The 12,955-nt window shown below is 39.3% G+C and overlaps 1 protein-coding gene across 1 annotated transcript in view; it reads right to left on the reverse strand.

The window, feature by feature from the left end:
* Positions 1–360: 360 nt before the first annotated feature.
* The window catches only part of LOC132761387 (calpain-8-like), a 69,239-nt gene continuing 56,644 nt past the window's right edge, over positions 361–12,955 (reverse strand). The window contains exons 16-20 of the mRNA XM_060754202.2: positions 12,493–12,561; positions 9,280–9,358; positions 5,340–5,456; positions 3,945–4,003; positions 361–567 (exon numbers count right to left, since the gene is read on the reverse strand). Of these exons, the coding sequence (XP_060610185.2) occupies positions 544–567; positions 3,945–4,003; positions 5,340–5,456; positions 9,280–9,358; positions 12,493–12,561 (348 nt within the window). The 3' untranslated portion in view covers positions 361–543. The remainder of the gene's footprint in view (positions 568–3,944; positions 4,004–5,339; positions 5,457–9,279; positions 9,359–12,492; positions 12,562–12,955) is intronic.

Genomic DNA, 12,955 nt, shown 5'->3' on the forward strand with positions numbered 1-12,955 from the left:
ATGTTTAACCTTCTCATTTACGTTTAAGGCAGAAGGGAAAGGAAGAGACATGAAGACTGACAATTTGAGCATGTAAATAAAAGAACAAACTGGGTGGCTTAAAATGCTAGAGATAATGTTCAACTAAGGCCCAGGAACTAAATGAAAGCAAAAAATGTCTGAATATCTGCTTTTATTCTGTAAACCCTGTTAAGACAAAGATTTATGTACACTCTGTGCTCCTCTAAGCACATTGAAAACTGTTAAACTGTAATAAAATGAATTAAAATGATTAATAGATATATCTTAGCCAATCACCATTTTGAAGTGTGGGCTTTGATACTAATTATGTGTAAATAACAATTACTCATGCAGGGCTGCTTTGTTGTTTCCATATAATCTTGTTTATTATTCTGAATGGTCATTTTACATTAGAGTGTATTACTGGATACTGAAATTGCTTCTTTTTCTCATTTGTCTATGGAACAAACAATTTTCCAGAAACATCTATATGTAAAAAAATAAATTGTGGAGGTGCCCACAAGTGAATTCAGAAATGGGGCTTCAGACCAATGCGCAGCACAGCCACTATAAGAAAGAAAAGACAAGAATTATAATTAATTTTTTAGTCATCTATTGAAAGCTTGACAGAACTGGTGGCAAATACCACCACTGTAATGTTTTCTACCATCTCTATATGTTCTGGAATGGCTGATGGGGGTTCATAGTTGGGATTCTTAGGGACACATTTGGACAACCAACTAATTTTTTCTCATCTAATGGACTAAATCAATGTTAGGAGGGACAAAGAAGATTCTGGGGTTTCTAGGCTCCCTTTTGAAGAATGGTTGCCTAGAGGATATTCAAATCCAGCCCTTTACCAGTTAAAATCCCTAACACCATTTGTTTAAACTGCTCAGTGGTTGCAAAGTAATGGTTAACAGCCTTTTCAAGGCCTGTCCCTGATCAGGAATAGTAAATCTTGATTTTTCAGATTCCCGATAGATGATGAGAACAATGAAACATTTTTTTCCTTCCATTTCTTCTGAACACTCAGATCTTTTCCAGCATTGACAGGAAATTGTACAGTTTTTCTATCAAAGCTGCTCATCTTGCCCAGAAAAATACATAGATTTCTAGAAACATGCTTTTGGCATATAAACTGAAAACTGTGCAGCTTTCATCACTGAAAGGAAATGGCATAAAATTTAAAATGGCAATAACTGCAGACACAATCAGACTGGGTTACTTTTTTTTTTTTTGCTATGCTGTTATCAAGCCAAGGTAACCCCTCCTCTCAAAGATTTATAGTTCATCAAGGGCTCAGAAATAAATATGTGATTTTTCCTATTGAAAAAAGACCCTTTCTGGACTTGCTAAGTTCAAAGCAGCAGAAGATCAAGACCAAACCGGCAGCATTTGTAAACCCCAGAACGCTATAGTATCTAACCCTTTAATAAATTGCATCTACTGATTCTGTGTCACTTGTATCTTTCAACTGTATCCTGTATCTGTTTCTTATATATGAAATGTATATAAACTGCTTCTTAGAAACGTATCAAAATGTAACTTAGAAACAGAAACAGCCACCCCTCTGTGATCCTGTTCAAATAATCTCTTGGAAATGGAAAAGGATGGACAAATCCCTCTGGCTATTTCCCAAGCCAGATAATAATTAGATTTTTGGGTGGATGCAAAGATAGCTGACTTCCTTTGCCAGTCAGATAACCCCCAAATGTTCGTACAAATCACATAGAGCTGAGATTCTGCCGCTCCTTCATGGAAATAGAAACTTAGATTATGTGCATTCATAACCTCTTTTATTGACAGCCAAGCTCTTGATTACTCAAGATGAGCACCTTAGTTCCTTGCGTCTTGCACCTTTGTTTCCTAAGATCCATATCTTTGTTTGGCATGAATCTGGGCATTTGAGCGCATCAAAAGCTCATCAACATAGCTTTACCATTTGTTTTCCTCAAACTGTGTTCCCCCAGAGGGCATCTCTGCAGCTGATTGGTCCTTCACTCTGATCAATTCCCAGCTGCCGTTCTCCCTCCCAATCAACCCTGACACAGATCCTAGCCTACCTTTTTTCAGCCAATCAGGGGAGGGAGAGGGAAGTTTGAATAGCTGTCAGAACTATATAAGATGTCTTCTATTTCTCTGTATGTTTGTGCTTGTACATTTTGAAGCAAATTGCCGTACTTGCATCCTTAAACCACTGTGGTTTGTCTCCAACCTGGTGAGTTGGTTTCTCTGTCCTGGCCTATCTGGTTTAGTATATGCTCGCCAGGCACAGACTCTCTAATTGTGGTCCTAACTAAATCACTACAATGTCACATTTGAGTTGCACAGTCATGATGTCAAATTCTTCACTATGTTGTTTCCATAGTAATATAATATGGAATTCAGTTTTGCATTCTCTGCACTTTGTATAGAAAAAGTAATGGAAGTGGATGGGTTTTTTCTTAGATACTGCACAATTTATATTGTACCGGTAACAAAAAAAAAATGCCCTGCAATTTACACACATTTCTCAAGCAATCGGAAATTCAAAATTTGACCTCAGTTGGGGAAACTGACAAATTCCCATTCTGTCCCCTCCATCAGTATGCAAAGCTTTTGACACCTGGGTGATGTTTAAGAGAGGCCTTTTTAATTGCTTGATACTGTAATTTCTTTTTTTCACTATGTACTATTTTTGTACGTACTTTGTTGTGTTTTAAAACTATAATTTCATTATACTTCAATATTTTTTTCAATGTATCTGTACTTGTTCTTATTTGTTTTATGTATATCTGTTTCAATCTTGTTATGAGATTCCTTGAATCTCAGTTCTGGGAGAAAGGTGTGAAGTCAGCTAGATAAGAGAGACAGATATCTGGACGAAGGTCTTTCATACCACATAACTATAGCACCGTGATTCCAATTTACCTGCCACAGCAACATCCTGGGGTTTGTAGTTGGTGAGAACTAGAGTTCCCTGCCAGATTATTCAAAATTCTACTCCCTAAACTACAAATTACTGAATTTCATTGGATGTTGCCATGGCAATTAAAGTGGAACCATAGTGCTCTAATTCTGAGGAGTCAAAGAAATCCTAAGGTGTGCCTGTGCAGGTTAGTTACAGTCTCTATAGCCATTGCCAGCTACAGAGGCTGTAAAGCCTACCAAATTGCTATAAAGCAGGACCGCAGCAATGCTGCTGCCCATGTTATGGGCATTCACATATCTCATCCCTAGTGAAAATTAAACCCCATCATTTGTCCCATCTGAATCTCCCACCAGATACACTACTCTATGTACCTATCTCACCCAGGGTTTTGTAATTTTATCCCTTGCATTTGTTCCAGCCCACTGTGTTCAACTTTTTTTTTCATATCCTGTGCTTACCCTGTTGTATTATTTGCATTTTATTGTTATTGTTTACATTTTATTTTATGTTATTACTTGTTGTACTTTGCTTTATTGCAATTGTTGGGCTTAGCCTCATGTTAGCCACCCCAAGTCCGCTTGGGGAGATGGTGGTGGGGTATAAATAAAGATTATTATTATTATTATTATTAAAGAGAAAGTATATGTGGATAACAATATTCAGAAAAAAGCATTTCTGGTAAAAGCCCAACTGAATAGTAATAATGCCTGGGTATTTGCACTTGAAAAAGCTACTTTTTGGACAATTTCTAGGATGCCCTGCTGGCTGGGAAATTCTTGGAACTGCAATCCCCAAAAGCATTTTTTTTTCTTCTAAAGAAGGATAGAGTCAGATTCAGGCCTATGTATCAGGGCTCTGTAGTTTCTCAATGGGTAGAACTGAATTCTAAAAATCTCTTTTCAACTATGGCTGAAAAATGTGTTTCTTCCTCAGGTCCCTAGACACCTTCTTTTCCTCATATAATTTTACAGCAGAATATCATAATCTGTCATCATTTAACCAAAATGTAGTTTCATTTAATCATCCTTACCTCAGCCAGAGAGAGCTGGACGGTTCCACGTTTTTCCTTGTCTAACATCTGAAACATTTCTGAATGGAAAAATGTGAAAAGATGTCATATTTAAACACCAGAGCCTGTTACATGAGAAGCAGAAACAGGGGAAGGGGGTAATTTACAGAAGCTGGATTCTTCAAATGGGAATTTAAGTTATGTCTTCAGAATAATGCTTTCACAGTTGGCCACAAGCTCAAGAGTTGTTCTTGCCATGCAATCCCACATTTCTGCTCCAAGGCAGTATTATCTATATATGTACACCCTCTCATACAATCCAGCATGTAATCCACAGCCAGATCTATTGCAGACATCTGCCACTAGAGTAACTACATTCATGTTTGCCAAGTTGGCCCTACCATTAGGTAGAATGAGGCTGGAGGCACAAGATTGTGTGAATGCTTCATAAGGACAACCACGCTGGACCAGGATATGATTTCATTCAACAGTTGACAGCTGGAGCCTTTCACACTACATAGTTATAGCCCTGTGCTTCCACTTTAATTGCCATGGCAACAGCTTATGGAATCAGGGAGTTTGTTGTGTGGCTGAGAATGAGAAATAACCTTTTCTTAAACTGTGAACCCCCAAAATGTCATAGGATGGTCCATATGGGAAGTCCATAAATAGGTGCAAGTATACCCTCTAGTTCATGTTCTTTAGCTGCTTATTAGTTATGTGTTTTCTGTATTTCCCACTGCTTTATCAGACAAAGGCGCTGGCAAGTTTGGGATCCTGTCCTAGCTGAGGGAGTGTGGCCACTTAATCAAATTTTGCAAATTAGAGATATTTTGCAACAGTTTTCTTTCAGTGATCTATGTTGGAACATGTAAGAAATCAGTTAGTGTGTGTGTGGGTCAACTGTAAAATAAGATGCATGAAGCTGATTGGTTGGGCTATGCCCGGAGAACTGGCTGAGCCTGGGACTTTTGGATGCCGTTACATTTTTCAGACTTGAGGCAGAGAGAAGCAGACAGAGAGACAGAGTTTGGAGTGTGCTCTTGCTTCATGAGCGGCTGAAGGAGATTATCCACATGGACAATGAATATCATTTTAAATCTCTCATAAAAGGACATTATGTGAGTTGATGCAACTGATCACATAATTGTAAATATGTTCTCCTGAATTATGAAGAGTGAACTACTTGTTTTTTTACTGTTCATCTGCATGGCATATTTTCTTTCTCTGGATAGGCAGTGTGTGGGCTGGTCAAATGTGAACTACACATGATTTTCATTTTGTCACAATATACAATTCTTTTAGTCACAAAAAAGAGTAAGTCTTTTTACTTGTTACTTCAAAAGCCTGAAGCGAGATTGGACTAGTTCTCCAGAAGATTTCCCCACTCTCCTTCTGGCTTCAGAGAAAACTTACTAAAGAGGGTTTCCAGGCGAATCATGCAGGCCAGAAAGCCATCAAAGTCAATGGTCAGCTTGCTGCAGGCATAGCGGGCGGCTATAGTATGCTGGACTTTGTTGTTGAGAGTGAAACCTATGAGAAAGGAAACCCTAGAATTAGTAAAGGAATGTGTAGCTGTCTGGTTCAGTGCAGCACCTTTTAATTCTTCCTATGCAAGCATGGTTTGCAGCTACAAACAGACACAAATAAAAGGATTTATTAACTTGGACAGATTAAGGACCCTTCCACACAGCCCTATATCTCAGAATTTCAAGACAGGAAATCCCACATTATCTAAGTGTGGACTCAGATAACCCAGTTCAAAGCAGATATTGTGGGATTGTCTGCCTTGATATTCTGGGATATAGGGCTGTGTGGAAGGGCCTTTAGTCATTTTTCTGTTGCTATAATATGTATATACTCCTTTCCAGTCCCCGTTGTTCTCAAGTAGTCATACAGACCAAACAACCCCCCACAAAGTAATGTATTTTTTGCCATTTCACAAGAGTTTCCTTGTCCTGTATTCAGATGCTAAGCACCTAATTAGTGAAGTTTTAAAGTGCTCCAGCCAGAACCCATTGCAGGAAGCCAAATTCATTTATAAAGGGATTGTCAGTTTTTAAAGCTTTGTTTCAGCACTAACTACAGCTACAGCTTGAACAAGAAACACAGTCTTTGAAAGTCAGCATATTCTCACATTGCAGAGATAATTTCTTTGTTGTCCAGAAAGAACCAGATACTTCCCCCCAGCGCAATAACAACAGAGTCTTGTGAAACCTTAAAGATTAATAGAGTTATTGTTGTACAAGCTTTTTCATGGACTAGCTCAATTTAATGCATGGAATGATATCTACAGGGATATAAAGAAAAGCGTTGTGACCAATTCAGTCATGACTCACAACATCTAAGAGTGAACACCTCTGACAATTCTTTGCAGAGCTTTAAATGAATATAGAATAAGTTATAATCATTCACAAAAGCAGAAACAGGCAGGAATACAAGCCTCTTCTTTTTTAATTTGATTCCTGTAGTGAGAGAGGAGAGGGAACCAAGGTATCAAACCAAACCTAATGAATAGAATAAACATTTATGATATTTTAGGGACTTTATCCCATGTGGCACTGCAGATAGATTATCACCTTTGATTATGGTAGCTATTACATTACAATGTGTGCACCATGCTACCAATCCCCTGTTTTTGAGACTCCTGGCCATTTAAAATGATTGATGTTTATTTGTTGATTTATTTTTTTAATGGTGAAATTGCACAATTGCATTAAAGGCACCCTGGGTAGGGAATAAAGTAGGAAGATGGAGTTATGGACACTGTGTGGAAGGCTGGTTGTGGGACCACATATTAGCAAATCAGTACAGTTGCACCAATGAAGAGAAGTGCCATATTGAATAATGGATACTGTATGGATATGGATAATGAATAAGCTATCAACTTATTCATTATCCATACTAATGTGATTATTGTGACATAGTGTGTTGGTGTGATAAAGTCCTATTTCAGCAATTTCATATGGCAGAGTCCCTTTAAAACAGGGGTGTCAAACTCATTTACATCAAGGGCCACAACAGCCTAACAGTTGCCTTCAAAGGGCCATTGGATGCATAGATGGAGAATTATTGGACACAAAGGGCCACCTATATATTTTTTACATAGTAGTCAGTGCTCTTTAGTTTTTACCCAGTTTGAGTCCCTATTTATTTACCCTATTTATACCCCGTCTGCAAGGATGTTGCCCAGGGGATGCCTGGAAGTTTTACCATCCTGTGGGAGACTTTTCTCATGTCCCCACATTGGAAGCTGGAGCTGACAGACAGAAGCTCATCCTGTCTTGCAGATTCAAACCACCACCCTTCAGGTCAGCAGTTCCGCCGGCACAAGGGTTTAACCCATTGCACCACCATGGCTCCAGTTTGTGTTGAACTAAAATGCTATAATCACATATACTGTTCACATAATACAACAAGGAAGCAAGCCATGCAACTACCTTTCAGCATGATTAAGAAAAGGGCAAAAGAGGAGAAGGGAAATATTTATTCCTATGTCGTCGTTTGATGCATAAATATGAGATGAAAAGAACAAAGAGAAGAAGAAGAGAAATAGTTTTTTCCCCTTACAGCACAAATGTGAGCTGAAAGGAGCCTTTTCCATAAACATGGAGATTTCTTGTTAGAATCCTATATAAAGGAGGAATCATGCAGGGAAAATAAGCAGACTGACTACATAGTGAACAAACTAGAGGTTTGTACAGCATATAACAGTCAAGATATTTTTCTGAAATCAGTGGGACTCATTTCAAAGTAATAGGCATAAGGCCAGGGAGTAAGACATTTAAAAAAACAACTTCCATGTCTTTTGACATTGCAGTTCTTATCCGACTATTTTCTACACTTCCTTGGAATTTTGGTTATTTCTGTATTTTTTGATCATTATAATCTGTCCTGATTCTTGTCATATAAGGGATTGATTTTAATAAACAAATAGTGCGAATATCAGTCATATTCATTCTAAAAGATTTTACAGTGTAGCTGAGAATTGGGTTGCTGTGAGTTTTCCGGGCTGTATGGCGATGTTCCAGAAGCATTCTCTCCTGACATTTCACTCACATCTATGGCAGGTATCCTCAGAGGTTGTGAGGTCTGTTGGAAACTAGACAAGTGAGATTTATATATCTGTGGAATGTCCAGGATGGAAGAAACAACTCTCGTCTGTTTGAGGCAAGTGTGAATGTTTTAATTTGCCACCTTGATTAGCATTGAATGGCTTTGCAGCTTCAAAGCCTGTCTGCTTCCTGTCTGGGGGAATCCTTTGTTGGGAGGTGATTAGTTGACCCTGATTGTTTCTTGTCTGGAATTCTTCTTCTTTTTTTTTAGTGTTCCTCTTTATTTACTGTCCTGATTTTGGAGTTTTTTTTATACTGGTAGCCAGATTGTGTTCATTTTCATGGTTTCTTCCTTTCTGGTGAAACTGTCCACATGCTTGTGGGTTTCCATGGCTTCTTTGTGTAGTCCGCCATGGTAGTTGGTCCAGCATTTCTGTGTTCTCAAATAATATGCTGTGTTCAGGTTGGTTCATCAGGTGTTCTGCTATGGTTGACTTCACTGGTTGAAGTAGTCTGCAGTGCCTTTCATGTTCCTTGATTCACATTTAGGCATTGCTGTGTTTGGTGGTCCTTATGTAGACTTATCCACAGCTGCATGGTATACGGTAGACTCCTACAGAGACGAGAGGATCCCTCTTGTCCTTTGCTGAATGTCGCATTTGTTGGATTTTCTTAGTGGGTGGTAGATAGTTTCTATGTTGTGTTTCTTCATCAGCTTCCCTATGTGGTCAGTGGTTCCCTTGATGTATGGTAAGAACACTTTTCCTCTGGGTGGATCTTTGTCTTTACTCTCATGGCTTGTTCTTGGTCTTCGAGCTCTTCTGATGTCTGTGGCCTCAGAAGAGCTGCAAGACTGGTGAACTGGAGGGACATTCCACAGATATATACACTTACCTAGTTTCCAACAGACCTCATAACCTCTGAGGATGCCTGCCACAGATGTGGGCGAAACATCAAGAGAGAATGCTTCTGGAACATGGCCATACAGCCCGGAAAACTCACAGCAACCTAGTGATTCTGGCTATTAAAAGCCTTCGAGAACACACTACCTGAGAATTCCCTTTGCATTTTTCATAGTAATAAACCCAACATTTGGAACATTCAGAAACCAACCCGACATGAGTTGAAGGAACGTGCAAATGGAACTGAATGGACCTAACCATAAGAAGAGAAAAACAACACAAAACACCTTTTCCTGGGTAATCTTGGGTTTCAAGGCAGATTCATATGTTTCTTTGGCAAATATCGTTACAGAAGGGATTCCCTGAAAAGGGGATCCCATTGCTCAATAGTGTGCATACCTGCTTCCTTGAGAGCATCTCTCATTTCATGTGCATCTATCGTTCCAGAGTGGTCAGTATCTACTTTCTTATAGATTTCCTAGGCAAAAGAAAAGGGAGATCCAATAACCAGCTATTTCATACAATTTTGGAACACTTGGGCTGCTATAGAAATAATACCGTTAGAAACTACTTTAACTGCTTTAGTTCTGTGCTATAGAACAAAATGGGAGTTCTAATTTGGTGAGGCACCAACACTCTTAAGGGTAGCAGTACATGTGAAAAAGATATTTGAGTCCTCATAGACAACAAGTTCAACATGAGCCAACAATGTCATGTGGCAGCTAAAAAAGCCAATGGGAATCTAGTGTCTATATCCAGGGAAGTCATGCTCCCCCTCTATTCTGCCTTGGTCAGACCACACCTGTGTTGAATTCTGAGCACCACAGTTGAAGGGAAATGTTGACAAGCTGGAAAGTGTCTAGAGAAGGGCAACTAAAATGATCAAGGGTCTGGAGAACAAGCCTATGAGGAACATCTTAAAATGCTGGATATGTTTGGCCTGCAGAAGAAAAGGCTGAGAGGAGACATGATGGCCATGCATAAATATATGAGGGGAAGTCATAGGGAGAAGGGAACAGGTTTGTTTTCTGCTGCCCTGGAGACTAGAATATGGAGCAATGGCTTCAAAGTGCAGAAAAGGAGATTCCACCAGAAAATTAGGAAGAGCTTCCTAACTGTGAGAGCTGTTCAGCAGTGGAACTCTCTGCCCCATAGTGTGGTGGAGGTTCCTTCTTTGGAGGCTTTTAAACAGAGGCTGGATGGCTATCTCTCAGGGGTGCTTTGAATGCGATTTTCCTTCTTCTTGGCAGAGGATTGCACTGGATGGCCCATGAGGTCTTTTCCAAGTCTATAATTCTATGAACCTATGAAAGATAGTGTAAAACTACATCTTCCATGAGTTCATAGCATTGAGCCATGACAGTTTAAGAGTTTTCAAACCGCATTAACTCTGCAGTGTAAATGCACCCCTGGTTTGCTCCCCAAGCTTTGCAACTGCTTCTCCTGTCAAGAAAGGGAGCTTGGTTTATTTGAAAGTGCTAATGACTGTAAAGGAGGCGATGTCAATTAACTAATAGCAAGCTGTGTGCCCTGGGAAGCAGATTGCCCACCCACATAGCAAACGGGCCCTTGAGAAATAACCCCTTAGTCTGACAACCGCAGTAATATAAAACACTATTGAGCGAAATGGTTTAAAAGAACAACAGACATTTCCCAGCACCAAATGGTTTCTTACCCAGCTGTAGCTGCAAAATTAGAAGCAATTCTGCCCTGTAACTCAGCAAGAATTTTCACCATGTCTGTTTCTTTTGAATTCCCATTCTACTGTAAAAGGAATCGATTGTACATATGTGTACTCAGGTCCCAACAAGATATTGGTGATCTGGAGGGATAATCTGCCTAATTAACATAATTTTAATGCAATTTTCATATACGTGATAGAGGCCAAAACGGTGGCATTTCTGTCTCCCCCCTCCCCTATATTCTAAATCTGACATTGTTATCTTCAAATAGACCTTAAGGGTAAGAGCTGTCCTCAGTCATTGTCCTCAAATAGAAAGCGACTTTTAAGATGAGTAAATGAACACTAAAGCCATCCATAACCGAGTCGCAGATGAATGATGCTCTGAGATTTATCCTCCTACCATTGCTTTAGCAAGACATTATGGCCATTCATTTTAAATGCAACCTTTTATATTCTGCCCCCCAAAATGAAAATGTGGATAAAGCCCTGAAAAATATGAATGCTAGGCAAAGCAAAGTGTGATGCTCATCTTCACGGATTGTGCAGTCTGTGGCTATGCTTACTCTGTCCCTTGCTCTAAATGACTTCTGAATTCACTGTTGTGGTTTCACTTGATTTTACAGTCTGTGAATGAGTTTAATCTCCTAATTTATCTAGGTTCAATGACTTCTGAGTTTTCTGCTATTGATTCACATCATTATGTGTCAGACTCGAGACACTTAGCCTTCGTTTTTTCCCATTTGTAAAATGAATGAAGGCATCCTGGAATATCTTCCAGATGCTTCTTAGAGAAGTATACAGTGTGTCTGTTCCAAATACAGAAGACATGTAGAATGATACGTATGGCGGTTTCGCTTGACTGAATGATGTCTTTTGCTTATTCTTTACAGACTGTGGCAGTTTGGAGTGTGTAAAAACTAAACTCGTCTGTGTTCGTCTGGTGTTAAGTGAGAGGAATAACCATACTAACACAGATCCTTACATACTCCAAACCGCTACTATCTGAAGAAAATAATAAGCAAAACACATCAGTCAGACAAGTGTTAATAATAAAATAATAATATACTTTATTTATATTCCGCTCTATCTCCCCGAGGGGCCTCAGTGCAGATTGCAGGGTACATATTATAGCAAACATTCAGTACTGTTATAAAATTGACAACAAAGATAGACAGTACATAAACAGAGGCAAGGCTTTCCCTCTTTTTTCATCTCCAGCATCTGGAGGCTATGCTCGACTCGGCCATGGAGAGGTGCTGTTGTTCCATTTTCCATGCTGAGGAGCCTGTTGTCAATGGATGCCTTCCTGATCGAATTGTTGGCATGTCTCCAGGGGTGCCTTTTTACCTCCCTGCCAAAGTGGTACCTATTTATCTACTCACATTGCTGTTTTCAAACTGCTAGGTAAGCAGAAGCTAGAGCTGATGGCAGCAGCTCACCCCGACCCATGGCTTAAACTGCTAACCTTCCGGTCGGCAAGATCTTCTGTAGCTGGCGGTTTAACCTGTGCTAGCCACAACCCCTTTTACTTTTGGACTACAACTCGCAGGTGCTAGGTGGAGAATTCTGAGGATTGTGGTCCTAAAAGTAATTTTTCCAAACACCAATTATAAGATTCCAGTAGTTTGAATCCCACATCTTGAGCTAATCCAGTTCCAGAATTCTGTGTAATGTAATTTACCATTCTGATTGAGCAAACTGTAAGGCAAAAGCTGTCTAATTATGAACACAAACATTAATTAGGAGAAAAGCAGACAACTCTGTAAGATGTAGGCCAAAAGGAACAGGACTCTAATTTGGAAAAACACTACATATATACCCGACAGCTGCACATAAATTGCTTCCTGGTATAAAAAGCCCTTGATTTAAGAATTTAACGAAAAGGAAATTGCATTTTGAAATCTCGTAATTTAGTCCATTCCTTTTACCAGATATCTCTGAATCTTCATCCATAGAATCTTGAACTCTGCAAGTCCCAAGCTTCCAGTGCCATGGTTCTGGAGAGGGTTAAGGTCTCATAATCCAAATCTGAAAATATTTTCCTCCTTAAGCAGCGCCCAGCCTGGATAAAATTAATGACTCATTAAAATGTATACTGCGCCACTTTGCGTGATGCATGAATCAACACACCCGGAGGAGACACACCTTCTGTTTGCAGTTTGCTTAGATAAGGCTGAAGACGTCTGGACTCTCCTTTGCAGCGTTATATATTAGAGTTTTCTAGAGTCACATAGATCTCCCTTGACTATAAGAAGCTGCTGTCTGCTTGAAATATTTAAGTACAAGACAAAGATTACCAACCTTTCTGTGCACACTTTTTAGGCTGCTATTATTATTATTATTATTATTATTATTATTATTATTATTATTAATTGCATTTTCTTCCTTTCT

This window comes from Anolis sagrei, chromosome 1 (genome assembly GCF_037176765.1).
Source record: "Anolis sagrei isolate rAnoSag1 chromosome 1, rAnoSag1.mat, whole genome shotgun sequence".
Taxonomy (NCBI): Eukaryota; Metazoa; Chordata; class Lepidosauria; order Squamata; family Dactyloidae; genus Anolis; species Anolis sagrei.